The 25,249-nt window shown below is 38.1% G+C and overlaps 1 protein-coding gene across 1 annotated transcript in view; it reads right to left on the reverse strand.

Annotated features, from left to right (window-relative positions):
- CCDC50 (coiled-coil domain containing 50) overlaps positions 1–25,249 on the reverse strand; it is a 65,929-nt gene that overhangs the window by 11,863 nt on the left and 28,817 nt on the right. Inside the window, exons 4-10 of the mRNA XM_022569547.3 lie at positions 24,094–24,184; positions 16,038–16,155; positions 11,082–11,609; positions 4,137–4,252; positions 3,660–3,704; positions 3,430–3,534; positions 1,157–1,236 (exon numbers count right to left, since the gene is read on the reverse strand). Of these exons, the coding sequence (XP_022425255.1) occupies positions 1,157–1,236; positions 3,430–3,534; positions 3,660–3,704; positions 4,137–4,252; positions 11,082–11,609; positions 16,038–16,155; positions 24,094–24,184 (1,083 nt within the window). The remainder of the gene's footprint in view (positions 1–1,156; positions 1,237–3,429; positions 3,535–3,659; positions 3,705–4,136; positions 4,253–11,081; positions 11,610–16,037; positions 16,156–24,093; positions 24,185–25,249) is intronic.

Below are 25,249 nucleotides of genomic sequence, written 5' to 3' on the forward strand. Positions count from 1 at the left end.
TCTTCTGAAAGCCCATGGATTTAAAAGTAGAGTATGGCATTTTAAGGACACTATATTCTCTTTAAGGAAACAAGTCTCGTAGTTTAAGTGTGAGCAATGAGTGGCAACAACAGTGTCTATTTTTCAGTGTGATAAAATTTTTGCTTTAATAATTAATGAAGGGCTTCCCTGGTGGCGCAGTGGTTGAGAGTCCGCCTGCCGATGCAGGGGACACGGGTTCGTGCCCCGGTCTGGGAGGATCCCACATGCCGCAGAGCAGCTGGGCCCGTGAGCCATGGCCGCTGGGCCTGTGCGTCTGGAGCCTGTGCTCCGCAGCGGGAGAGGCCACAACAGTGAGAGGCCCGCGTACCGCAAAAAAAAAAAAAAAAAAAAAGAATGAATATATTATTAATAATCAGGACCAAAATACAAAGTTTCAATAATTTAGAGTTTTCAAAATATTAGATTTAGTGTTACTTTTGTCTTTTTCTATTTAATGCTCTCTCTTCCTCTTCCAATCAATTTCCCTTTGAAAAGCAACAGAAAGAAAGAAATAAAAAATAAAGGTTGCTTCCCCAGAGACTTAAATGTTGAGAATCTGCAGTGGAAAAACAGCAGATGCTCCATAACCATGACCCAAGACTGCTTGAGAGAAGTCAGAAAGTATATACATAGCATAGCCACAGCTATTTGATCTAGTGGGATTTAGAACAATCTGCAATGACTCAAATGAGTATTTGCCTAGGACGTTGAGACTCACATAGAAATGAATTTAGGTGTATGTAAATGTCATGCACACACTAATGTGACCATGAAACTCAGAAAAAATTTGAAACCTGAGATTTTACTTAGGAAAATGGTTAATCTCATCCCTTCCTAGCTGAGGTCAGTCAATTCAGTGACTCCAGAGACAAGAACTTGGTCCTAACCAAAAGTACATCTTTCCTTCTATACCCCAGCTTCTGTAAAATTCTCCGTCTTCCTGATTTGCCTTGTTCAACCCAATTTAAAACTGAAAACAAAGCTTGAAAATAACCCTGCAAGACTTGATACCACCTTACAACTGCAGATTTCTGGATCTCCTTTCCAAGGAACAAACACTCTTTTCAGGCAGCCAACATCTCCTTACTCACCCCAAGATCAAGTTCCTCACTCCCTTTTTCAGGTGTCATCTTACCGTGCTGGCCTGTCATTCTTAGAATGGTGATGTTCATCACTCTCTTTTGACTTTGAGTGTGCTGATTTAGCTGTCTTGGGCTATGGGGGAAAAAAAGAAAAGAAAAACACACACACATACAGAAAACAGCAAACAAACAGAGAAAGATTAGATTTATTAATTATCTAAATGATATGAAACTCTCCTTTAGTAATTTCAGGTTACTTACATCCAGTTGAGCAACTTAAAATATTTTTAAATACAGCCACTCAGAGACAAAAAAATATATAATCATGAAAGTGTGTTGCAGGTTTTCAGTACAGCCAGATGAGTGGGCTAAACACACACAAACACGATCCCCCATAGAGATGCGCTTGGCCACCCATTATTAACAAAACAGCTGCACAGCAGCTGACGAGAACTATAGCTGATCAGGACCCTATCACGCCTTCCAGGGACAGACCCCCCTCCCCCATATTCTCTGCCTTAGCTCCTCTCTGAAGTACCTAGGTAATAGTATCTGGTGCACATTTCCTGAGTGGTTTTACAGATGTGAAAACCCCCACCAAATGGAAGATGTTAACTACTTGATGACCATGAGCACACAGCCCCCAGGCCTTCTAAAAATGCTCTCCTGAAACCCACCGGGGAGTTCGGGCTTCTTGAGTACTAGCAGTCCCAGACTACTAGTATGGGGCCTTACAGTAAACGCTGCGCTTTCCTTCCCCACAACCCGATGTTAGTAGAGTGGCTTTACTGCACATGGGTGAGCGGACCCAAGTTTGGTTCAGTAACATAACTGGCGGACTCCCAGAGTCTGTGGAATCTAGCTTCATGCTCTTAAGCTTATTTCTGAACACCTGACTTAGGGATGCTAATTTTCAAGCTCAGAAACTAAGGCATATTCATGCCAACTTTTCCAGGAGAGAAACAATTCCAGCACCAGTTACAGAATCTAGAGATGACAGAAGTCCTGATACTGCTAGAAATGTGGTCTACTCCCTCTTCCTTTCCTGGTTTGCAATCTTTAAAAATACCTACTCCCTCACAGTTAACAAAGAACCTGAGTAACTCCTGGTCAACTACTTATGGTTTAATTTACGTAACAGAAGCATTTGGGAACCCTTCTACCAAAATGAAATATGTCTGTTAGGAAAAATCATGCATTACTAAGAGAGTACAGGAGGGAGATAAATTAAATAATTAACATGCAAATAATGTTTTCATCTGCTTTCAGACTCACAACTAGGTAACTGAGCAACAGGCAATAGTAGAGCGATACCGTTATCATGCTTTCTCTGTCTTTGTTTTCCTCAAAACATGCTGAGACTGTGACAGGATCAGAGACCCAAGGGAGGATTTTGTTTGAGAGAGGGAGGGAAGGGGGGAGGGGAAGAACAGTGCTAAACATCAACCATATCATGGACACACACCCTGGCTCCATCCTTCCAGCATAGTACAAACTCCCTCCCTAAAAGCCTTTACTATATGAATTCTCACCCCCGCTCCTTTGTTGTTTTTCCATTTTGCATTTTTCAGCCAGCTTGACCTTGTATCTGTTAGCTGTCTATAGTTTATCTTCCTCTCTACATTACACATTATTCTGGGGAAAATCTATCTTTGTCTTTCCCTGTAAGTCCGGAGTGGTCCTCTGCACACAGTAGCTAATGAGTAAGATCTGTTCAACTAAACTTGCAATCACCATATACAACAATTAGATTACAGGAGAATGAACAGCAGTCACTGACTATTATGTCTACTATTTCTGATTAACGAGGGGATGCTTACAGTTCAAGCTCATGCTAGAGGATTTCATACGCAATGATTGCTGGTGGTAAGAATGGCCGTCAGTCTGCCATGGGTCAAGTGATGTCAGAGGAAACAGAGACACCTGCGCATGATCAAGGAGGAAGGGCAGTATACGCAAACAGGGAAAGTTGAGAGAAGAAGAGAAGGGCACTGTGGAAATTTAAGAGCAAGTGAAAACACTACATTCTCCTGTAAGGCAAGCATAGTAAACCTATTGCTCATGGCCAGAGGCACCTACCTGCATCTCAGTTGGTCTTAAAATGAAGGACATGAGTTTTCCGACCTTAGCAGTAACTCCTTACATAGTTACTTTGAAGAATTCAATATGATTTTTCATGGTGAATCAACTTTTACAAGTCAGATTCACATATGCAATACAGATAATTTGTATACCCTAAATATATTTGTGAGCTTACCCTAAAAAAAGGTCTCCCCATTTCAGTTCTAATTGTATTTCTAATTAAAAACAAACAGACAGACCCTACCTTCCACTCGGGGTCATGCTTTCTTTTGTCCAAAGATGATTTCTCCCGTTCCCTGGCTTTCTTGTAAGCTTTCTTTTCTTCAGCCATTAGAAGTCTAGCGATTTCCTAAACAAAGTCCAGTCAATATCATTGATTGCAAAGTTGCAGGTAGAAAATTGGGACAAATTGGGATAAAAACTGGGATATTTCCAAAGAGTATCAGCTAAACAAATTAACTAACACGAACTCACCTCATCCTGAGCTACCTGAGCTGCTCTCATGTCCACCTGGGTAGCCTACGGTATAGAAAATACAAAAAAGTATAATTTAATTGGAATCTGTGTTGTCCATTTAAAAAAAAAATCTTCATAAAAATAAATTGGTATTTGAAACTAGTGGTGATTAACACCTCTGAAGATGATAATCAGTTGGTATACTTTTGTTAGCCAGAGCAGGGTCTATTTTTATCAAATTCTACAGCGGATTCTTAGAGAATTATCAGAACTCAATAAAGGAGAGACAGGGATATGGAATTCTGTTGCTAATGCTTACTCAGTGAGTACAACTGGACACGTTATTCCTATTGTCTTGATTTTTCCACCCATAAAAAAGTTATCAGTTTCTTGACAGAGAGAGGACTATGATGCCTATTATATAAGGTCAAGATTGATTCAATTCACAAAAAAAACCACTAATTCACCTAAAATTCTGTATTAAAGTTTGCTCACCAAAATTTCTTCTTCTTGCAGTTTTCTGGCAATTTCAGCATCATTCCATTCCTGATCCCTGTTGGTCACTCGTGATGGAGTAGAGACCACTTCCTTCATCCCTCTGGGCTTCATTCCTAGAAAAAGCTCAGTGCAGTAAGGCTACTGAGTGTGTTTTCTGAAAAGTGGCAAAATTTATGATAAAGAAATTTTTCTTCAGTATCTAACAGTGACAATACTGCCTCCACTCTAAAATTCAACGTAGGGTGTGCTGGAAATAATTGTTTCCCCTAGGCATGCAAGACGTGATACAGGTAATCCACACATTTAAAACAAAGTTACCTACCCAAACCTGCTTGGTAAAAACTGCCCTCTCACATAGTTTCTCCAGCAGTAGAAAATCATACAAGGAACTATAAGTGAGGCTTTTGCAAAACAGGAAGTGAAAAAAGATTAAGTCCCTGAAATAAAAAGAATTTAGAGAAAAGCAAGTTATTTGGAGTTTTAAAGAGACTAAACTGTCAAGGCTGGAGGAGATGAGAGGCTTTCCATCTTTTTACCTTGGCCCTGCACACCTTACTTCAGAGGGAACAGAAACAGCATCATCACCTGTGAGTTATGTGACAGTCCCTATTAACCAGTCAGTGGCCCTGCCAAGTGGCTTCTGCTCTTATGGCCTCCAAACCCACTTGCTTTAGAGCTTTCCTATAGCTCTGATCAGCTTAACGTTGCTAAATTTTAGGGAAGATGTAATGTAAGTGAAATGTCAGAGAGCACAATGACCTTAGAGTTCTATTGTTCTGAGGAGAAAGGAACACGGGGACTGGTATGGAATTTTGGCTTTTTACTTTGAAATTTTATAAGCAGCATATATTCCTTTTATAACTTTCAATTAAGTGGTAAATGCTAATGGTTATTCTAAAATTGTGGGTATTTCCTTCTTTGTATCCTTTATAAATTACAATTATTCAAAAATGTGACTGTATTACATTCAAAAATAATAAAAAATTTTAATGCAGTGAATAAGATTAACCATCTGGAATAGTGACTTTCAGTAAATGGATTACTAAAGGGAGAAAGAAAATTTACTCCTAGTTGCCTATTTCTTTACATTAGAGGTTCTCAATCATGTCTATATATTAGAATCACTTGGAGTACTTTACATACACATGAAAATTTTTGATCCAAACCCCTGAGATTCTAATATAAGTAGCCTGGGTGAGATCTGGCCTTTGTTAGTTTATTTTAAATCTTACCAGTTGATTCTTAATTGCAATTACCATTAGAACTACTAGTTTGGTGTATTATGTCCATCAAATTAACTGTACATGAATATAATTTTTATTAAAATGCCTCAGCACATGATTCACTTGCTTTAAACAAAAGAGGAAAAAGGAAAGAAAAAAATATGACTAAATTCTGGGCAAATGAAGAGTTTAAATTATCTGGTGAAGCCTCTTTTTGAACTTTAAACCTAGCTTTGTGGTAAATCCAAAAGCCACAGACTCATCGGCCTTTCCCCAAATAAAGACTATTAAACCTGGCTTTCCTACCTTCAGGTCTATTAGCACCTGATTACCCAGAATTACAGAATCTACTTCAACTTCACATTATCTCTAGAGCTACTGAATCTTATGCTAAGCTGGGCTGGTTTTAACGCAGATTTCTGAGTGGTCTGGGACAGTCAGGAAACAGTGGTATACTCACTCCCAAGAGTAGATAAAACTCCTTGAGTTATGTTTAGCTTAGTCATAACTAGAAGGGAAGATTTCAGGGAAAAATAAGTAAAATTAGATAGGGAAGCTGGCATTGGGAAAAGTCAGTGGACAAGATAGGTTGCTATACCATATGCCCTCCTACAGAAATGGCACTTCCACGAGCAACCCAAAGCCTAGCTGAGGACGACAGGGGAGACACATTTATGCCCTGCTCTTTCAATTTTGCCATCTGGGGAAAGAAGTACAATGGAAATGTGCTCAGATTTCGAGAACTAAACTTTCTCCACTACTATGCCTCTTACTCTACACCACAAAATTAACTGAGAAAATATTTTGTTTTAATATCAATCAAAGATGCTTGGAAGGCATTCAAATGAAACAGTCAAACAAAGAGTCTTATTTGGTTTGAAAGGTGTTAAGACTGTGACCTCTTGGCAGTTAAAAAGAGAATTACACATGGGAATTCCCTGGTGGTCCACTGGTTAGGACTCCGCACTTACACTGCCAAGGGCTCGGGTTCAATCCCTGGTCAGGGAACTAAGATCCCGCAAGCCACGCGGCATGGCCAAGAAAAAAAAAAGAGAGAGAGAGAGAATGACATACAGATCAGTGGACAAAACAGAGAGCCCAGAAATAAGCCCATGCATATATGTTCAATTAATTTATGGCAAAGAAGACAAGAATACACAATGGAGAAAGGGCAGTCTCTTCAGTAAATAGTGCTGGGAAAACTGGACAGCCACATGCAAAAGAGTGAAATTTGACCACCAACCTATACCATACACAAAAATTAATTCAAACTGGTTTGAAGACTTGAATATAAGACCTCAAACAACAGAACTCCTAGAAGAAAACATAGGCAGTAAGCTTCTTGACACTGGTTTTGGAGATGACTTTTTGGATTTGACACCAAAAGAAAACTCAACAAAAACAAAAATAAGCAAGTGGGACTACAACAAACTAAAAAACTTCTTCACAGCAAAAGAAACCATCAACAAAATAAAAAGGCAACCTACAGAATGGGAGAAAATATTCACTAATCACATACCTGATAAGGAGCTAACATCCAAAATATATAAAGAACTCATACAACTCAACAGCAAAAACACAATCTGATTAAAATAATGGGCGGAGGATCTGAATAGACATTTTTCCAAAGAAGACATACAGATGGCCAACACATACGAAAAGGTGCTGAACATCACTAATCATCAGGGAAATGCAAATCAAAACCACAGTGAGGTATCACACCTCACACTGGTTAGAATTAACTATTATCAAAAAGACAAGAAATAACAAGTGTTGGCAAGGATGTGAAGAAAAGGATACCCCTGTGAACTGTTGGTGGGAATGTAAATTGGTACAGCCACTATGAAAAACAGTACAAAAGTCCCTCAAAAATTTTAAAAAAGTTAGAACTACCATACAATCCAGTAATTTCACTTCTGGGAATTTATCTGAAGGAAATGAAAACACAAACTCAAAAAGATATATGCACCCTGTGCTTACTGCATTATTATTATTTACAATAGCCAAGACACGGAAACAACCTAAGTGTCCGTTGATGGATGAATGGATAAAGAAAATGTTAGATACACACACACACACACACACACACACACACACACACACACAGAGGAATATTATTCAGCCATAAAAAAGAATTAAATCTTGCCATTTATGACAACAGGGATGGACCCCTGAGGGCATCATGGTAGGTGAAATAAGTCAGAAAGAGAAAGGCAAATACTGTACGATTTCACTTATATGTGGAATCTAAAACAAAACAAAAAATCCTGAGCTCAGAGATACAAAGAATAGATTTGTGGTTGCCAGAGTGGGGGTTGGTGGGGTGGGCAAAATGGGTGATGAGAGTCATAAGATACAAACTTCCAGTTATAAAATAAATGTCATGGGGATGCAATCAATGTACAGCATGGAGACTGTAAGTACTGCATTGCATATCTGAAAGTTGCTAAGAGAACAGATCCTAAAAGTCCTCATCACAAGAAAAAAAATTTGTAATTATGTATGGTGACAGATGTTAACTAGACTTATTGTGATCATTTTGCAACACATACAAATATACACTTGAAAGTAATATAATGTTATATGTCAACTATACCCCAATAAAAACAAACAGTTATATTTTGAGGTAATATCTCTCTAGGTCAAATATTTAGAGGGAAAAAGAAGAGTTTATTTGAACTCTTGATATATCTTTGGAACTTGCACGTCTCATAAGTAGAAAATTTCTACAGCCTGGAATACTAGATTTCTGGACTGACAGGACTGCCCATTAAATGCAGTATACGCCGTACCAAAGGTGAAAAGAGCTTTTGTAAGTATGTAATGAGGAACTTCAGATAGTACCGTGTAAGGCTGTCATTACAGAAAACAGAGATGCTCTAAAATGTTATTAAACATAGTTAATTCAAAGAAATTACCAAGATGGCTGCCTTCTTTTTGGAAACCCAAACATAATTTGGAAACTAGCTTTCAAAAAACCAGGTGAACCATACTTTCAAGAGTTCCATGTTCATTTCTTAATCAAATTCTTGCTTATCTTTTTCCGTTCATCATTCTCCAGTCTGAGGACACAAGAATCTCCCTCAATAAACACAAACAAAGCTTACCTTTCAAGAAATTCTGATAAAATAAAACTGTTAAAAGTACTGGTACTCAAGATAAACTTATCCCAAACTATGGAATAAGGTAATCTGATGACACATGGATCCTGATACCATTCAAGAGTATTTTGTAATAAGCCATTCTGACACTTGGGGAATATCATAGCAGCATGGTGTTTAATGGCTCTGAGACGTTGGAAGTTGACCGGCAGAAAATTAATAAGCTGTTGTAATTTAATAGCTCAATAGAGGTGTTTACCCTCAAAGGTGGTACGGATTTACTGCCCTTTAGAAAATTAACCAATCTTATATTTAATTTAACAATTTTATTCTGTGTTCCATTTTCAACCAATTATAAAACCATGTCCTGGGCTTCCCTGGTGGCTCAGTGGTTGAGAGTCCGCCTGCCAATGCAGGGGACGCAAGTTCGTGCCCCGGTCCAGGAAGATCCCACGTGCCGCGGAGCAGCTGGGCCCGTGAGCCATGGCTGCTGAGCCTGAACGTCCGGAGCCTGTGCTCCGAAACAGGAGAGGCCACAACAGTGAGAGGCCCGCGTACCGCAAAAAAACCCAAAACAAAACAAAAAACAAAACAAAACAAAAAACCACGTCCTGCAGATCAATGCTCTTTGCTGTCCTGCTAGTTTCTTCATTATTAAGTTAAATAAAACTTTGGCCTATGCTAACAACTTTAAGAACTGTGCTTTCACAACAGCCACCAGTAATAGACACCAGTATCTAATAATTATATTTTCATGTATCTTCTGACCTATTCTGGGTAGGTGGGGGGGAAGGGCATCACAAATTCAGACGCCTACAGGGCCCACGTCGGTAAAGTTTGCAAAGTAAGTTGAATATAAAATGACAGACGCTAGCAGCTATGTTGTAGCCATTTTAGTAGCTGCCTAGTCACACTGTTTTTAAACCCTTATGCTATTAAAATAAAACAAACAAAACATTTGCCTATAACTCCAGTACTAGGGCCTGTGAGTCAGTGTTTGTTTCATATTAGTTCCACCCTTTCTAAGCCTGTTTAAGATACCCTCAAGTGTACTGAAAGCCATAAAGATTTAACCAGCCCTCAGAGCACACTTAGAAGGTTGGAGTCACAGAATCAGCAATGTAGAGGTCGATGTAATCACCATTCCTCCCCGGTATCTTTTGGACTCCAACATGTCTTTCTAAATCTGGATCCAGTGTAACTTACTCATAAAGCCTACTCCACGTAGATTTTATCACTTCCTCCTCTACTGCCCCACAGCTCTTTGTTAAAAGAATATCAAATTTGCAATTGTTTGTCTACATATCCATCTTTTTGGCTTGACTCATGAAACTTCTGAGGCTCAGATCCAAGCATCCATCCCCAAACATAAAGCCTGAGGCAAGAATATTTGTGGCAGACACTCATTTGGCTTGCTGAGCTGAATTTTCATTTCCTTTATCACCAAGTCCTTTAAAAACTTAAAGGACTAACATGATAGGAAGAGATAACATGAAAGGAGGAACCAAAAGGATCAACCTGAACCTGCAATCTAGAAACTACTTTCCAGACCAAAAGTAGAGGTTGGCTGGGCAACAGTAATGGAAGTTAAGTAAGAACAGTCATCTCCTTGGTACTTTTTTCCCAATAATCCTCGTATCTCTGTAAAACTTCCATGAGAGCAAAACAGAACTAGGGAGATGAGTATGGTCTAATTAAAACACCAGACAGTGCAGTACTATGACTTGCAGTGGTACAGCCACACGGAAAACATCACAGTGGCAGTTTCCAGACAAGAATAGAGAGAACCATTACTATGTCAGTGACAGACTTCAGAGTTAGGCCTCATGGATGCCAGAAATTTGAGGTTTAAGACTAATGTTCACCTCGTTCTTATATAAGTACCAAGAACTTACCTCATATTGGCACTTCAGAACACCCAACTGTAGAGTTAGAGTTGAAGATGGTTAAAGCACAGGAAGGAACTCAAGGCAATTGTTTTCAAACTTTAAGTACATGAGAATCACCTCCTGGTCTAAAACAAACCCGAATTGCCATGTTGCACTCCAGAGATGATAACATATGTAAGACCCAGAAATCTGAATTTTTAGGAAATAGCCCAGCTGATTCTGATGAAAACAAACTTGAGGCTCACTATTTGAAAAACGCTATCTTAAGAGATTGCCTCTCCCATCTCTCACTTTAGAGCTGGGAAAGATGAGGTCAAGAAAATCCAGTACTTCCAGCCCCGCAGGTCTTCTAGTTAGGCAAATACTATGAATGTGGTATTCCTAAACCTTCTGGGTTCACTGAATCAAAACCAGAAACTCAAGAGCATTGCTTTGGTATCAGAATCTGTGATATATGGTCGTGGCAAATTAAAAATTGTATCTGGGATGGGTACCTCCACTGCAATCTGGAGCTGGAAGAATGTTGTAAGGAATGAGTGTATTCTCTTAGAAGGCAGAGATTTGAGATTAAGTGAATACCTTTTTGTAATATTTGGCTCCAGGATTTATTTCCAAGCCAGGAGCACAAGCCAGAGAGAAAGGACAGGTTGTTTACGATGCTTATTAAATACAGTTGTTTGTATGTACATACACGATACCAGAACTTCCAACGAGGCTGTCCTTTATTACCTGCATCATGGAGTTGGTGCCGCGCCTCACTCTCTGAGATGGGAGGAGCCCTGGGCCTGTGCTCCCTCTCTCTGTGCTCACCTTGCCCATGGTTGCTTCTATATACAGCTTCCTTGCAGTGAAGCCCCGCTTTCTGTGGGGCCTTGGGAGAAAGTTGGTCTTGGTGCCTGGACTGTTTTTCCCAATTCCGAGTTCGATAGCTATGGTTAGCCTCCCAGTCTTCCGATTCAGTGCTCAGAAACACCTCACCACTGATCTTGGGGAGAGGAGGTCTTCGGAGCCTCTCATGACCAGATCGTTTCCTTTCAGGCTGCTCAGTGTTAATTTGGGGATCGTCCCTCGCTTTACCCAAGCTAGAGGACGAAAGAGGTTTCTCTGATGAACGATGCTCTTCCAGTTCTTCCAAGTTCTCCTGTGGAGGTTTCGATTTCTGCTTTCTCTGCTTCACAGTCTTTTCCTCACTTTGGAGTCTGTAAGACTTTGAGAAGCCAGAACCCAACTCCCTTGCCCTCCTTGACCGTGGCTGGTCTGAGCGGAGGTGGAGGAATGTGAAAAATAGAAATGCAAGTTAACTTCATGAGTATGAGCTCACTACAGGACAGAGACAGGGCCCAAGTTTAACATATTTTAAAATGAAGAAGATTACTTTTTCAATTTAACACACTGAAACGAAGGGATGAGCATTTGCTGGAATGGTCCCTGCGTACGTGAAGGATTCTGGGTACATAGCCAGAAAGGTAGAAAACTAAAATGAAAGTAAGTGAAAAAAAGTAAATCTGAAAGAAGAGCTTGATCATGATTAGCGAAGAGCTAACACATACTTTAATATTTGCCAATAACAAAAATTCTAGTCATTAAATGTTTAATTCTATTTACAAAACCAATTTGGAACTAGTATATGGGGGAAAATTGAGAGCTGAGGGAGTCTTATAAAATAGAAAAAGAACTAAGCTTTGTGATTCCAGTCAGAGACTTTCAAATATTCTTATTGGAAATAACAATAAATCCGTCAGAATATTGCTAATTTCTACTCAGTCCACTAGAGTGATGAGCCACAGATTTTCATACTCCTCTGTCCTTTCCCCATAGGTGGCCAAAGCCAACGATACCAGCCATGTTAGAGTTCAGTGTGGAAGAAGAGGGAGTAAAGGAGAATTTTAAGTGAGTAAATGACCGTATTATCTTTGGATAACTCTTCCTAATCTCACTTGAAATTCTTCAGAGGAAAAAGTTTAAAAAGAGATGCCATAACAGGATACATAAAAAGGAGTCACTTCCTAAATACATTTCAAAAAACTTTATGATATTTTTTTCTGGGTATAAAAATACAATATGTGCTAAATATACAAGTCCCTAAGTTTAACACAAACTGCAGAAACAGCACACAGATGGGTGCTTTTTTGTCAGGTCTCATTTAAGAACAAGCAAACTGTGAAAACAAAGGAAGTAAATTAACAATGCACATTGCAAGAGCATATTTATTTTAACGTTTTCTAAGACTTTTACTTTAATTGGGAAGTAACAAAAAGAAATCCTAATTCCGTGGAAAATTGCTAAGATAGCCAAGATTCCCAATTGGAATTAGTCACTTGCTGAACTGCTTTTGAAACAGCTACCGTAATTGGGTGGGATGTAGAAAAAATAAACGACCATACATTTCCTTAGTTATTACGGGTTTTGTTTGCTTGTTTTGGGTTTTTTGTTTTTGTTAAAGTGTGTTATTGTTATCTAATGAAGGAACAGAGGTGGGGAGATGTGTTATATGTATCTCTTATGCCATAAGCTTCCACTAAAAACTCCAAATTGTTTCCTCTTGAGCTTTCCGGAAGAAAAGAACATTTGCCTCAGAGATGACATCTAAATTAAAATCTGTCTTCTAAAAAGTCTGTAGAGGTATTTATCTTCATAATTTATGGAAAACTTATTTTTTACATAAGCAGAAGTGAAACAGAACAATTACTCTCTGTAATAAAATAAAGTATCTACTCTTTTAGCCAAACTGTTATTTTAGGAGTATCTTGACAGCTGGGAAAGAATCACTTCACTACTGCTGTAAATTAACATAATACTGACCAGCTACATAAATGATGACCCCAACTAGGAGACAATGGTTTAGTGTTAATACCTATGTTCCCACAGAAAACTGCAGGAGCGAAGCCTGCCTTTAAGCCCAAAAAGAGACAAGAAAGGTTTTGTTTTCAACATGGATTTGTCAAGTTATGACTGTTTTGTTTTTTATTTTTACTTCTTTCTAAAAAGTTAACAAATATTAGTAGTTTTACTTTAGGGAAGTGTGTTGCAAGAATTAGAACAGAGCTGTCACTATGTTTTTACAGAGTTGACAGGAAAAAATATTTATTGTGATCACTTGTGATATCTTTAAACCTGGGAAAGAAAAAAAAAAAAAAGAGACGGGGTGGAGGAATCTGTTTGAATCCTTTAAAACCCAGTTCAGTTAAGGATTGAGACTTTTATGTTTCTTGAGACCAAGTTATTTGGCAAATATAATTAACTTCCTTATAGTCAATACATACATACATACATATACATGTATATACGTATACATATATATACACCCACACATATGTTTGCATATATATATATGCATATATATGCAAACATTTGATTTGTGTGCTTCCATGTTTGTCTTTCAAAATAAAATGGTTTTTGTTTAAATAGACAAAATACTATGTAGTACACATATTACATTAATATATGTATAAATAATAGTACTTTAGAGTTCGTAAGTCTTCAGAAAAATTATGTTGTTTAATCTTCTCAACATCCATGCGAAGGATTTATTTTTAGAATCTCCATTTTAGAGATGAGAAAAAGGCTCAGAGTGATTACAGGAGATAACTTCCTGAACAGTACAATTTTTCTAAGGAATGGATGAAACGTGAATCAAGGTCTAATGACTCCAAAGACCATGACTTAAAGTCTCTAATATGCTTGCAATACAGGTAAGTGGCTTTGAAAAAAAAACATGGATTCATAAATGAATAAGATATACCATTTCAATCGATATAAATCTGACAGATGTTTTGGATAATTTCAGATTTGTAGAAAATCTATAAATGATTATTCTTAAAAGATTAATTTATTAAAGTTTAAGTAAAATGAAAGCTAAAACAAACACTTCTGTAATGATTTGCTGTGATTATTATAAGACAGACAAAAATCATATTGCACGCAAAGAAGTACAATTAAAGAATATCCCTTACGTGTTGGGAAAGGACCACTGTAAAGAACATAAGGCTGCTTTGTAAATATGAGCTGGACTGCAATACGGTTTCTGTGGAACTCAACTTAGTCTAACTCAAAGGCATATAAATGAAGATCATGTGCTCAGCAATATATCGTCTCCCAACAACAACACAACTGAAGAGAAATTCCAACAGTACTTTACAGGCACATGCTCAGAAGGTCATTGTTTTCTCTTACTAATCCCCCCCAACTCCAAAAAAGTAGCATATATGCCATTCTCCATAACTTTACAAAAGCAGTTAAATAGAGATTTGTAAAAATTTTAGGTGTCCCTGAAAATCCATGGAATTCTTAACATAGTCTAGAGAGATGAAACAGTATGTCAGCAGTCTGGTCAAAACCACCAGGCTTGAGTCCCAATTCAAGTTAGTATAAGGTTTTAATAGAGGAATGCTAAAATTAGTACTTTAGTGTACTTAATTTACTTACCACCCTAATGTTTTATGCCAGACCACATTTCTAAGATTTTAATTAAAGCTGACGAGTAACTCTTTACCTTCTGACCTCTAGTACAGAAAAATACGGCAATAATTTTTCTTTTTAAATGATGTACTACATTTGATTAGAAAGACCAGCATAAGGAAAATGGCTATCAACAAAGAGCTGAGCATTTTACATATGGAAGAACAACACGCCAAGCAATAAGTAGAGAATCAACCTGCTTACTGATTGTGTTATAGAGCTGAGCTCTACTGATTAGGATAGATTTAGAACACTGTGACTGCAAGACTCAAACTATAATAATCCTATCACCTACATATATGTATCTTTCATTCTACTCATCAAAGACAAATACCTACTTACCTTTTACAATGAAATTATAGAAAAGCAATTGACAATTAATTTTCAAGGGACTTGGGGATTACTGACCTAAAAATCTTTACTCTCTAGAAGCTGCTTTTAGATTTTATTTAGCTGGTATCCTAAGTATAGTCTCCAAGCTGAACTACAATAAATACTGACACTAAAAACCATAGGAAATGTCTTTCCTTTGACAGACCTTTAAAAAGGACTGAACAATATTTGTCAATACTCGTTTCCCAACACACTTTTAAGATAAAGATTCACCACCACCACAAGTGCCACCACCACACCATCACCACCACCACCACTGCAAAAGCAAGCACTAGAGAAGGGATCTCTCTATTTCAGAAATTTTTCTATATGGTAATCAAATAGCAAAGAAAGCATCAAGAGCAAAAAAGGAACAGAGAATCTTAAAATTCAATTTTGTCATCAGCAGGTTAACCCATTGGCCTAGGTTTAAAAGATAAGAAGCATGGAAAAAAAGCTTTGGTATCCAGTAACTGATAAATGCTGTACCTCCTTTATTATTTGCGCCACTTTGCTGCTTCAAACAGTACTGTCCAGATTTCCTTGAGAAAGATCAAGCCCAGAGACTCATATACCACTTTTCCACACCCCAGTTTATGTGCTTAGAATGTAATACAACATTCCAAGTAGCAATAGTGCAAAAGAATGCATGACAAATTTTGCTAAACTATATTCAAGTTTTAACAGCCATAAAAATGGCTCTGGTCATCCAACTAAAGAACAGATGAATTTATTAGATAAGATAAAATTCCACCACAAATCTAAAGGGGCCCTAGGGTCACTTTACAGACAAATTCAAAGGGGTGTCTTGCAACTGAGTCTAAGGATAGAGTAGGTCATGATGCAAAAACTTACCTCCATCTTCATAATAGTAACTATCACCATAAGCATTGGCTCCAGGGGACTCTGGAAAGTGTTTTTTTCGCTTTTTCTCTTCCTGTAACTCTTTTTCTTGCAAGAGTCGAGCTATGTCCTGCAAATACAAAGAGAAGGGAAATAAACATTACCAGAGAATGAACAAACTCCATACAGTGACCCTACAGGTCAATGGTTTGACATTCCACTGCCAGGCTTTTGTGGCTCTGCCTCCAGCTAGGCTCTCTAGACTTCCTGATATTAAGCTCCTTCTGTCCAAATGCCACAGATGACTGCTCAATAGGAAGGGCACAAGATCCAGATGAGAGGGAAAGGGGAAAGGTTTTTTTTAATTGAATTTAAATCTAACTTAACTTGAAGACATTCAAATGTAATGTTCCTAAAGGTGGTTATAGAACAGAATTTTTTAAATACATATTTATGGGCCCTTTTTCCAAGATGATGATTCACTAAGTCTGAATGAGGAAGAGTACCATAATCTATAAACTTTTATAAACTGTATTTACAATGTAATTTGAAAACTTTTTTAAAAGAATTTTTCAGTTGGTTCTCATTTAGCTTTGCATTAGAGGACCACCGTCTTAACTAATAAAAAAGAGAAAACAGTCTTCCTCCTGTCTCCCCTCTGCTCTATCTCCAGGCAAGTTTTTAGCAGTTACTGAGTGATGAGTAATAACATTCTGACTGCGTCCCCTAAACGATTACCGTCCCCCATGAAAACAAAGGTATATGCAAATAGCTGCAATACAGCTGAATTATAAATGCCTCAAAAAAGAGGGTAAAATGTCTATGGGAGCACAAAAGAGGGAATATTATTTCTACTCAAACGGATTAGTTCAAGGCTTTGCATTAATGTTAGGTTTTGAACAAAGAACTGGATTCCAACGGGTAAGGGAAGAACAGAGAACAGCATCAGCAAAGTTATAAATATTTTAATGGGCATCAATCTAGGGAAGAACCAATAGTCCAATTAGAACACTGGATGTGGGGTGTTACAGAGAAAGGTGAGGCTAAAAAACCAGGCAGAAGCTGGATCACAGGCGCCCCTTACAGACAATCTTAAGAAGTCTGGCATCTGTAATGTAAGGGATGAGGGGTTCCTAAAGGTTTTGAGCTAGAAAGTGACAGTGTTCTGAATTTGAAGATTATTTCTATGAAAGACCCAATAAAATAGCACATAAACTTTATTCATGTACACTTTTTTGGAAAAAAGATCCCTAGCCATTATCAGATTCTTAAAGATCTTACAAATATGACAACAATACTCACCGATGCAAATGGTAATAATAGCCATAGGTAGTTTGAGGGGCTAACTTCTTTATATTTACAATGAGGAATATAAGATGTGCTCAGATGTAAATGGTGCAAATTTTGGGGCAAGAATTAATCACTATTCTTCTTTTTGCAATTTTCTGAATAAGTCAATGTGAAGAATATACTAAGACTGCAAGGCAAATAAAATTCATCTGAATGACTCAATTTCTCTTATATCAGTGGAGCAGTAAGTTGGATACTGAGGCTAGGTAAATTAGCAAACGTTATCCATATACTTGGCTTTTAATGCTCACAAAATAGCCTTACAAACCTGACTTTATGTTAAGTACATGCCTAAATTCAAACTTATAAATATACTATTAACATATATCCTTTAACTGATTTCTATGCTGGAAACTTCTCATAAGTCTGTAAAATATATACATATATATTTGATAAGTAATCCATGTAAAAGCACTCACAAAATACCGCAGCTCAGAATGAAAGGTAAAGAACACAGTCCCACTTAAAACACAAGTATAATTTTCATGCAAAGAAATCTGAATTTCTAATACTCTGATGGAAAAAAATCCCCTAAACCTAAAGAATATGATGATTTTCTTTTGCTCTTCCAGTTCAAGTCAGAGATGCTTTAGAGACACTGGGACAGAAACATTGACTACTAAAATGGATTTCTTTGGGCCTGAATTCTTTATCTGTAAAATAGAGTCTGAACTACTCAACCTTAAAGTCAAATGTCTTGACACCCTAATGCACCATTGTAATAAATCTGAGAGTGTTACCAGGTGCCATCCCCTGTGCCAGGTTCATTCTATTTGATGTCTTGCAAAGCAATATACCAGTCAGTTAGGAAAAGAGAGAGGTGTGACAAGATAATTTATTCTCGCCAAAGTAATACCTGTTACAGAATTTCCCAAATCCCTATTTATTTTACTGCACAAGTAGGAAGAAAATGTAAACACTTCCCTGAGTTTTCATGTTTACTAAGCACCCAACATTCATTTTCCTAAGTGGTTTGTTTTACTGAAAACAAAAAGTTTCCCTTGATATAACTGAATAAAAATATAAAGGAAAATTACCAGGTCCAACTGCCAGTAGAAATTATTAAACTCTACTCCAGGGACTTTATAATTGCTTTGCTGCTATTGAATTTGGTCCTAATTAATACATAGTAATAAGCCTTCTCAATGTGAAGAGCCAAAGTTGAACCAAAGAGAAACAAAGGTGATGCCTCTTTTGTACAATGCATTAGCTAGTCAAAAGGAGGGCTTTTAACCGAGTAGAATAATAATAATCATAATGTGTCATGCACCTTAGCACCCAAACCCTTTGCTGTTTTAACCTCTCAGCTCTTTTCTGAGTAAGCTTCTTCTGTCTGAGAAGAACAGCTAGCTAGACTTGAGGAGTGAAAGGAAAATTGCTGCTATATTATAAACTGTGCTTTAGCCCAAGTCAGTTTTCTTCCCTGCTCTCCAACATTACTGCACAATGGGTTTAGTTAGGTGATTTCAATATAAAAAAATTTCCCCTGAAACAAGCTAAAGATGGCAATTATTAGTCACAATGCTTGGATGCAGCTTAGTCACCCTTGACATAAACAACCTCCTTAGTCTTCAGCCTCCTTCCTGTTAAAGGTTAGTCTAGAACAGCATTTCTCAAGCTCTGTTTCTGAGAACACTGGTATCAAAAGTTTCTCCAAATAAACCAGAAAGCATTCAACAGAAAACATGTATTATATCTAACTCTTTAAACACATTAGCTCATTTTAACACTTTGATAAAAGAAAAGTAACCTGTTACCTTCCTGTAACCCAGGAATTTCCAAATTTATTTCGTGACAGATGCCTTTTTGTTACATAAAAAAATATAAACCTTATGAAACTAGTGTTCAATAAAACATAACTTGGGGAAAAAATCTAAAAGAACTCATAAGCCCTTTTGAAGTCACATTCAATTATTTTTTAATTAATCAGGTAGACTTACTTTGGGTTAATATGTAGAAACAACTCTGTTGCATACAAGACTTTCTAGTAAATACCTTTATTGAAACAACACTCAACTCTGGAATACTGGAAGCTGTGAGCATAAGTAAGGGCACAGGTAAGGATCCCTGGAATGCTAGAGGAAAGTTATTTTAAGAAAAACACAGATTTACTGATTCCCTTCAATGGGTCAAACATTCTGCTAGAGACCTCCTATAGGGAAACAAGATATGTGGTCAATATCGTTAATGTTCTTATCTATTAAGTGCTAGAAGAAAAGTGATTAACCTAATGTAAGACACGCAAAGATGGGTGCTCTAAGAGAAGCATTCATACAATCAAGGTGCAATGGAACCCAGAGGAACCCCACGCATCTTTCTCAAGTAGAAGACAAATTACTGAACTGTGGTGCTGGATCCCTTAGGGTATTTTTATGGTTTATATGATTTTATATCAGGGTTACTTCCCCCTTAAAGTTTTCGCCTCTATCATACAATAGTACTGGGATTCAAAATGAGAAAATCTTGGGTATAAAGACAAGCTAAAGGAGATCTGAAAATGTGATTGTCAAATGACTGTCAGAAGAACAAAAAAAAGGAAGCCATTCCATTAGATTGCTAAATTTCTTTTATTAACTAGCAATTAATATATTAACATCTAACTCAGTAGGGAACTCAAAGCAGGAATAATCCCAAAAGGGTTACTCTATAAGACCAGAAAAAGAGGGTAACACCAATTCCATTGCTATAAAAACATCAGTATAACTAGGATAAAAAGAGAGAAGAATTTTCTCAACCAGAAGAAACCCACTCACTCCCCATCTGGCTATATATGTATAAACCTATTTCTAAAGTGCCAAAACATAGGAAAAAATTTCAGTTGCTAAAATTATTATTATCTGAGCTATTCTCTAGATATTACCAACTTATATAAATATTTTTTTAGAACACAAATTACTAATGACCTTAAGAATGCTATGAAAAAGTACCGTGCCTCACACTAGATTAATTTTTAATGTAAATTGGTTACTAAGTTTATCCCTGAACAGTTCACATTATAAATGGCTCCAAATTGTTGGACTAGTGCCACAGACTTTTCATAACATGGTTGGCCATGCTACTGTTTATTTACGCAAAAAAAAAAAAAGTTTTTCACTAAAATAGTTTCATATTCACATATATTTGGACCTAGGTTCAAAGACACACATATGTATAAATTCACACACAATTAGTTAAGAGTTTTATTTAAGAATAACTGAGTTAAATCAACTAAACACACATTTCTTGGCTTCATTAAACAACACTGACAAATGCTAAAGCTGTGACCAAAGAGAAAGATCCCAATAAAATTAATCCCCCCATATTAATCACAAACTCATACAGTCCAGTATTACCAAAGGCTACAAGCCCCTTCAACAGGGCACTGAGAGGAAGGAAGGAAGGAAGAGGGAAAGAGAGAAAAGAGGGAGGGAAAGGAAGGAGGGAGAGGCCACAATGCTGGTAAGAATACAAAGGATCTTTTTTAAACTTTTCTACATCTGTCTCCCCAATGGAAATGCTACCTTCCTTACATCTGTGCTCTGTTAAAAAACACAATAAAATTATACCATAACAAAGCTAGACATGCTAATTCACCCACACAAAGTCGTATAACGCTACTCAGGAACAATGTTGTTCAGAAAAAAATCTGTCCCAAGAGGAAAGGGGCCTTGGATCTACATCTGTTTTGGGGGACTAGGAACTACCCAAGAGAGTTGACCCCAAAAATCTCTAAAAGAGATTTGGGTGAAAATCCAGAGAGGAATTTTCCACAGCCCTGCGGTTCAGTAAGAACTCATTAGCTAGGCAGACTCTACAAGGAAGCAGAAGAGCATGGGGGCGGTGACGAGGGGGGAGAATTCGGACCGTTGATGAGTAACAGGCAATGCAAAGTTGGACAGAAAAATCAGCACAATTGTCTTAGTCTCCCCTATTAGGCACCCTGGACTAAAATAAATAAGGATTATCATACATCCTTCAACATCAAACTTTACTAACGCAGATTTTGTTTATTTAATATTACAACATACTAGTCAGCTGGAAGTCACATTTTTCTACAACAGAAGAACATCTTGGCGGGACAGCCATCTAATCTAAGGCATCAGTGAAAAGTCAAAAAAGTCTGAAAGCAGTTTTTTAAAGGCTAGTCTCACTAAACGTCCACAACTGGATTTCTCATCTCTCACTGCACTGCACTGGGGAAGGGGGAACATTGCAGTAGGTCAAACAATAGTGGAAGGCAGTGTAGTAGGACAGCAGCAAAGCATAAACTCCTGAAGATCCCTCAGATCAGACCACACTAGAACACACCTAAGCCTGTGTATTGTTTCCCCTTTCTAATTTCACGCTTATCTCCCTGTAAGAGAAATCAGAGTTGTTGTAAGGGGCAGAATGGTGGGGAAAACACCTGGCAAGAAAGCAAAAAGGAAAGAGCAACTATTAATTTAATATGTGGCAGAGACTTTATATACTTAATTTTATTTAAACTTCACAACAGCCCTTTGGGGTAAGTGTGGAATTACCATGGACTTCTTCAATTTGGAACCTGAGGCTCTACGTGGTTAAGTGAGATGCTGAGAGTCTCAGCTAAAAGTTAAATGGATAAGATTCAAACCCAGGATAGTCTAACTCCAAAGTCTCTGTGTTCTATGTTGTGTCTCAGTACATCCAGGTCAGAGGCGGTCAGTCAGGAGACTGAACTGTACAGACATTTCTCTGGCATCTTATTGTAGCTTGGGACCAGTCATTTACTTCTTCAAGACTTAATTTCTTCATCTGATAAACGCAGTTATTCACTACACTACACACTTTATATAGTGTAACAATGAGATTATTGTGACTGCTATTTAGATTCCACATGCGTAAAATAAAGTATTTTGGTTTCCCGAATACTGTTTTTCCCCGAAAGGGGTGGGGGGAGGGGGGGGAATTACAGGACACCAGTAGCATTTATAAGAAGCCGACTTCGTTACTCTGTGATATTTAAAATAGAAGCTTTTCTGTCTACAAAACATAACCACTTCTTTCGGTTGCCAGTTTCATCTCCAAGGCAGTCTTGACTATAGAGATGCAACACATCCTGTAGTAAGAAAGAGCTCCTGTGTTGCTAACAGGAAGGATGAAAAGGAATCCTTAATTCCTACTTACAACTCTGATCATCACATAATCATGGTTTGTTTCTTAAAGAAATAGCTAATACGCTCACACCAGGCGTCTCACACTCACCTGGCATTGAACAAGGAGTTCCAGAGGAACAAGGATGGCTCAGTGGAGGAACAGAAGATGCAGGCTGGTTCACTGATAACCCTGATTATATCTATTTAATAGGGTGATCGTATGTGCCAGTTTGCCCAGGAGAGTCCCAGTTTATGTACTTATTAATAGCACCCACTTTAACCCTGAAAAGTATTTCTGAGTATGCAAAATACCATATGGTCGTTCTACTATTAAAAATAATAAATCATTTTTTCCTTATTATAAATCAAGACAATGGCCAAGAACAGCACAATAGGTGTAAAAAAAGCAGACAGAGAATCAATGTAAATTGAAAAGGAACCATTTGAAATGCTGAAAACATAACACAAAAGCAAGTGATCATTAAGCGCAAATTCAAGTCTTCTCACAAACCATACACTACTGCTAATTTTAACCATTTTCAGCTTTAAAAACAACACAGTTTAAAAATATATACAGAATCAAACAGATCATTGTTTTGAGGCAGCATATCGCAGGAGAGTGAAACCATTAACAAAAAAGAATGAGAGCAATGAACAGTCCCTGACTCCTGTTCAGGCTACACTCAAGGTCTGCTCTCCCTAAAGTTGTGGGAATAACCCGCAGACAGACACCCAGTATTGAGCTGGAGCGTCCCTTAAAAATTCATTTATACCAAGAACTTCAGAGCATGATCTTATTCGGAAATAGGATCTTTGCAGATATAATTAAGAGGAGATCATACTGGATTAGGGTGGGTCCTCAATCCAAAGACTGGTGTCCTTATAAGAAAACAAAAGGACAAAAAGATACAGGGAAGAAGGCCATGTGACAATAAAGGTAGAGACTGACATGATGCAACTACAAACCAAGGAATGCCAGACAGCCAAGAGCCACCAGAAGCTAGGAGGAGGCAAAGAAGGATCTTTCCTAATAGGTAGCATGGCCCTGCGAACATCTTAATTTCGATTTGCAGCCTTCAGAACTGTGAGACAGTAAAGTTCTATTGTTTTTTTTTTGTTTTGTTTTGTTTTTTGCGGTACGCGGGCCTCTCACTGTTGTGGCCTCTCCTGTTGCGGAGCACAGGCTCCGGACGCGCAGGCTCAGCGGCCATGGCTCACGGACCCAGCCGCTCCATGGCATGTGGGATCCTCCCAGACCGGGGCACGAACCCGTGTCCCCTGCATTGGCAGGCGGACTCTCAACCACTGCGCCGCCAGGGAAGCCCAAGTTCTATTGTTTTAAGCCACGTTTGTGGTAATTTGTTACAGTAGCCCTATGGAAACGAATTCACAATTTATGTCAAATTATCCATTATCATCTTTTAAGATTTCACCACTTAAACAACTGGTCAAAGGGCAATAAACAGTGGTTCATGGAGGGCGACACTTGGACTATGCACCCCAAAAGGGGAGAGTTCTTCTGCGCATCCAGCAACCCTACACTGAGCCCGTGAATACAGAAAGTCACAGCTCTGGAGCTGAGCAGCCCTCCTCTGTGGGGTGGAGGGGCATTAACTAAGTTGTACCTCATCCTTCTTCTCCTGAATGCGTCGTCTCTCGGCCTCAATAGCCAGCTTCTCCTGAATCTCCTGAGCAATTTCACAGTCTTGTTGTTCACTAAAACACAAAGGTGAAAACAGCATGAATAAAGAACATAAGGAATGATTTTTCCTAAACACAATTTCCTGAATACTCACTATGAGCCAGTGCATATTTTTATCTCACTTAATCTTCACAATAATGATGCAAAGAGGTTGATATTGTCATATCCTACAGATGAAAAAACTTGAGGCCCAGAGTAGTGGAATCATTTCCCTAAGATTGCAGAGAAAATAAGTGGTAGAATCAGAATGTAATACCCAGACACTACAACGGAAAGCTCCAGGCTTTTTCTATACTACCATATCACCTCACCCTACTGGGGTCGCTTTACAGAGACAGGCATGTTCCCTCAAAGGAGATGTATACTATGAGAATAAGGTCCACAAATAACCAAATACGTACAGAAAAAAATTGGGAGTGAGTTCACTAAAATGTCAATAATACTGTGGCCACCTAGAGGTGGTGGTATGACTTTAAAATGATTTTTATAAATTTTTTAATTAGAGGCATTTTTTTTCAGTTTCAATAAAACTTTTAAAAAGGGGGGAAAAGAAACCCAATGTATATTCCCTAGCTTTAGGTCCCAGGAGAAACCTCTGTGGCTGATGCCAGTTTTCTTAATACTCTGGCCACTAAAAAGCCCAAATGTTGTAATACGGCTGCTACCACAGTTTTGTTTTGTTTTGGCGTTTGTGCATTCAAAAAGATTCAAACAACACCTGCTATCATCCAGGCACCACGCTCAACACTGAGGATACGAAAATAAATAAATCTCCATCCTGCACTCAGAAGCCGACAGTACATTTTGGTGGGAGAAACAAGACAAATCATTTTGGTGGGAGAAATAGATCCTTTAAAACAGGACCTATGAAACAGTGGTTCCAACAGAAAATGGGGTTTGGATCTCTCAGAGATGGCTACAGGTACACCAGTCTTCTGGCTGCAGATTTCAAGAAAAGTCACTGGGCAGCTTATAACTCTAGAGTGTGATAGTGCTGGGCAGCCAACCTTTACACAGCCTTTACAACCTTTAACTGCTAACTAGGAGAGAGAGAGCACGTTTAGAGTTCACTATCTAAA

The sequence above is a fragment of the Delphinapterus leucas genome, chromosome 4 (assembly GCF_059928025.1).
Source record: "Delphinapterus leucas isolate spDelLeu-1000000601 "Yukka" chromosome 4, BTC_Dleu_Yukka2, whole genome shotgun sequence".
Lineage (NCBI taxonomy): Eukaryota > Metazoa > Chordata > Mammalia > Artiodactyla > Monodontidae > Delphinapterus > Delphinapterus leucas.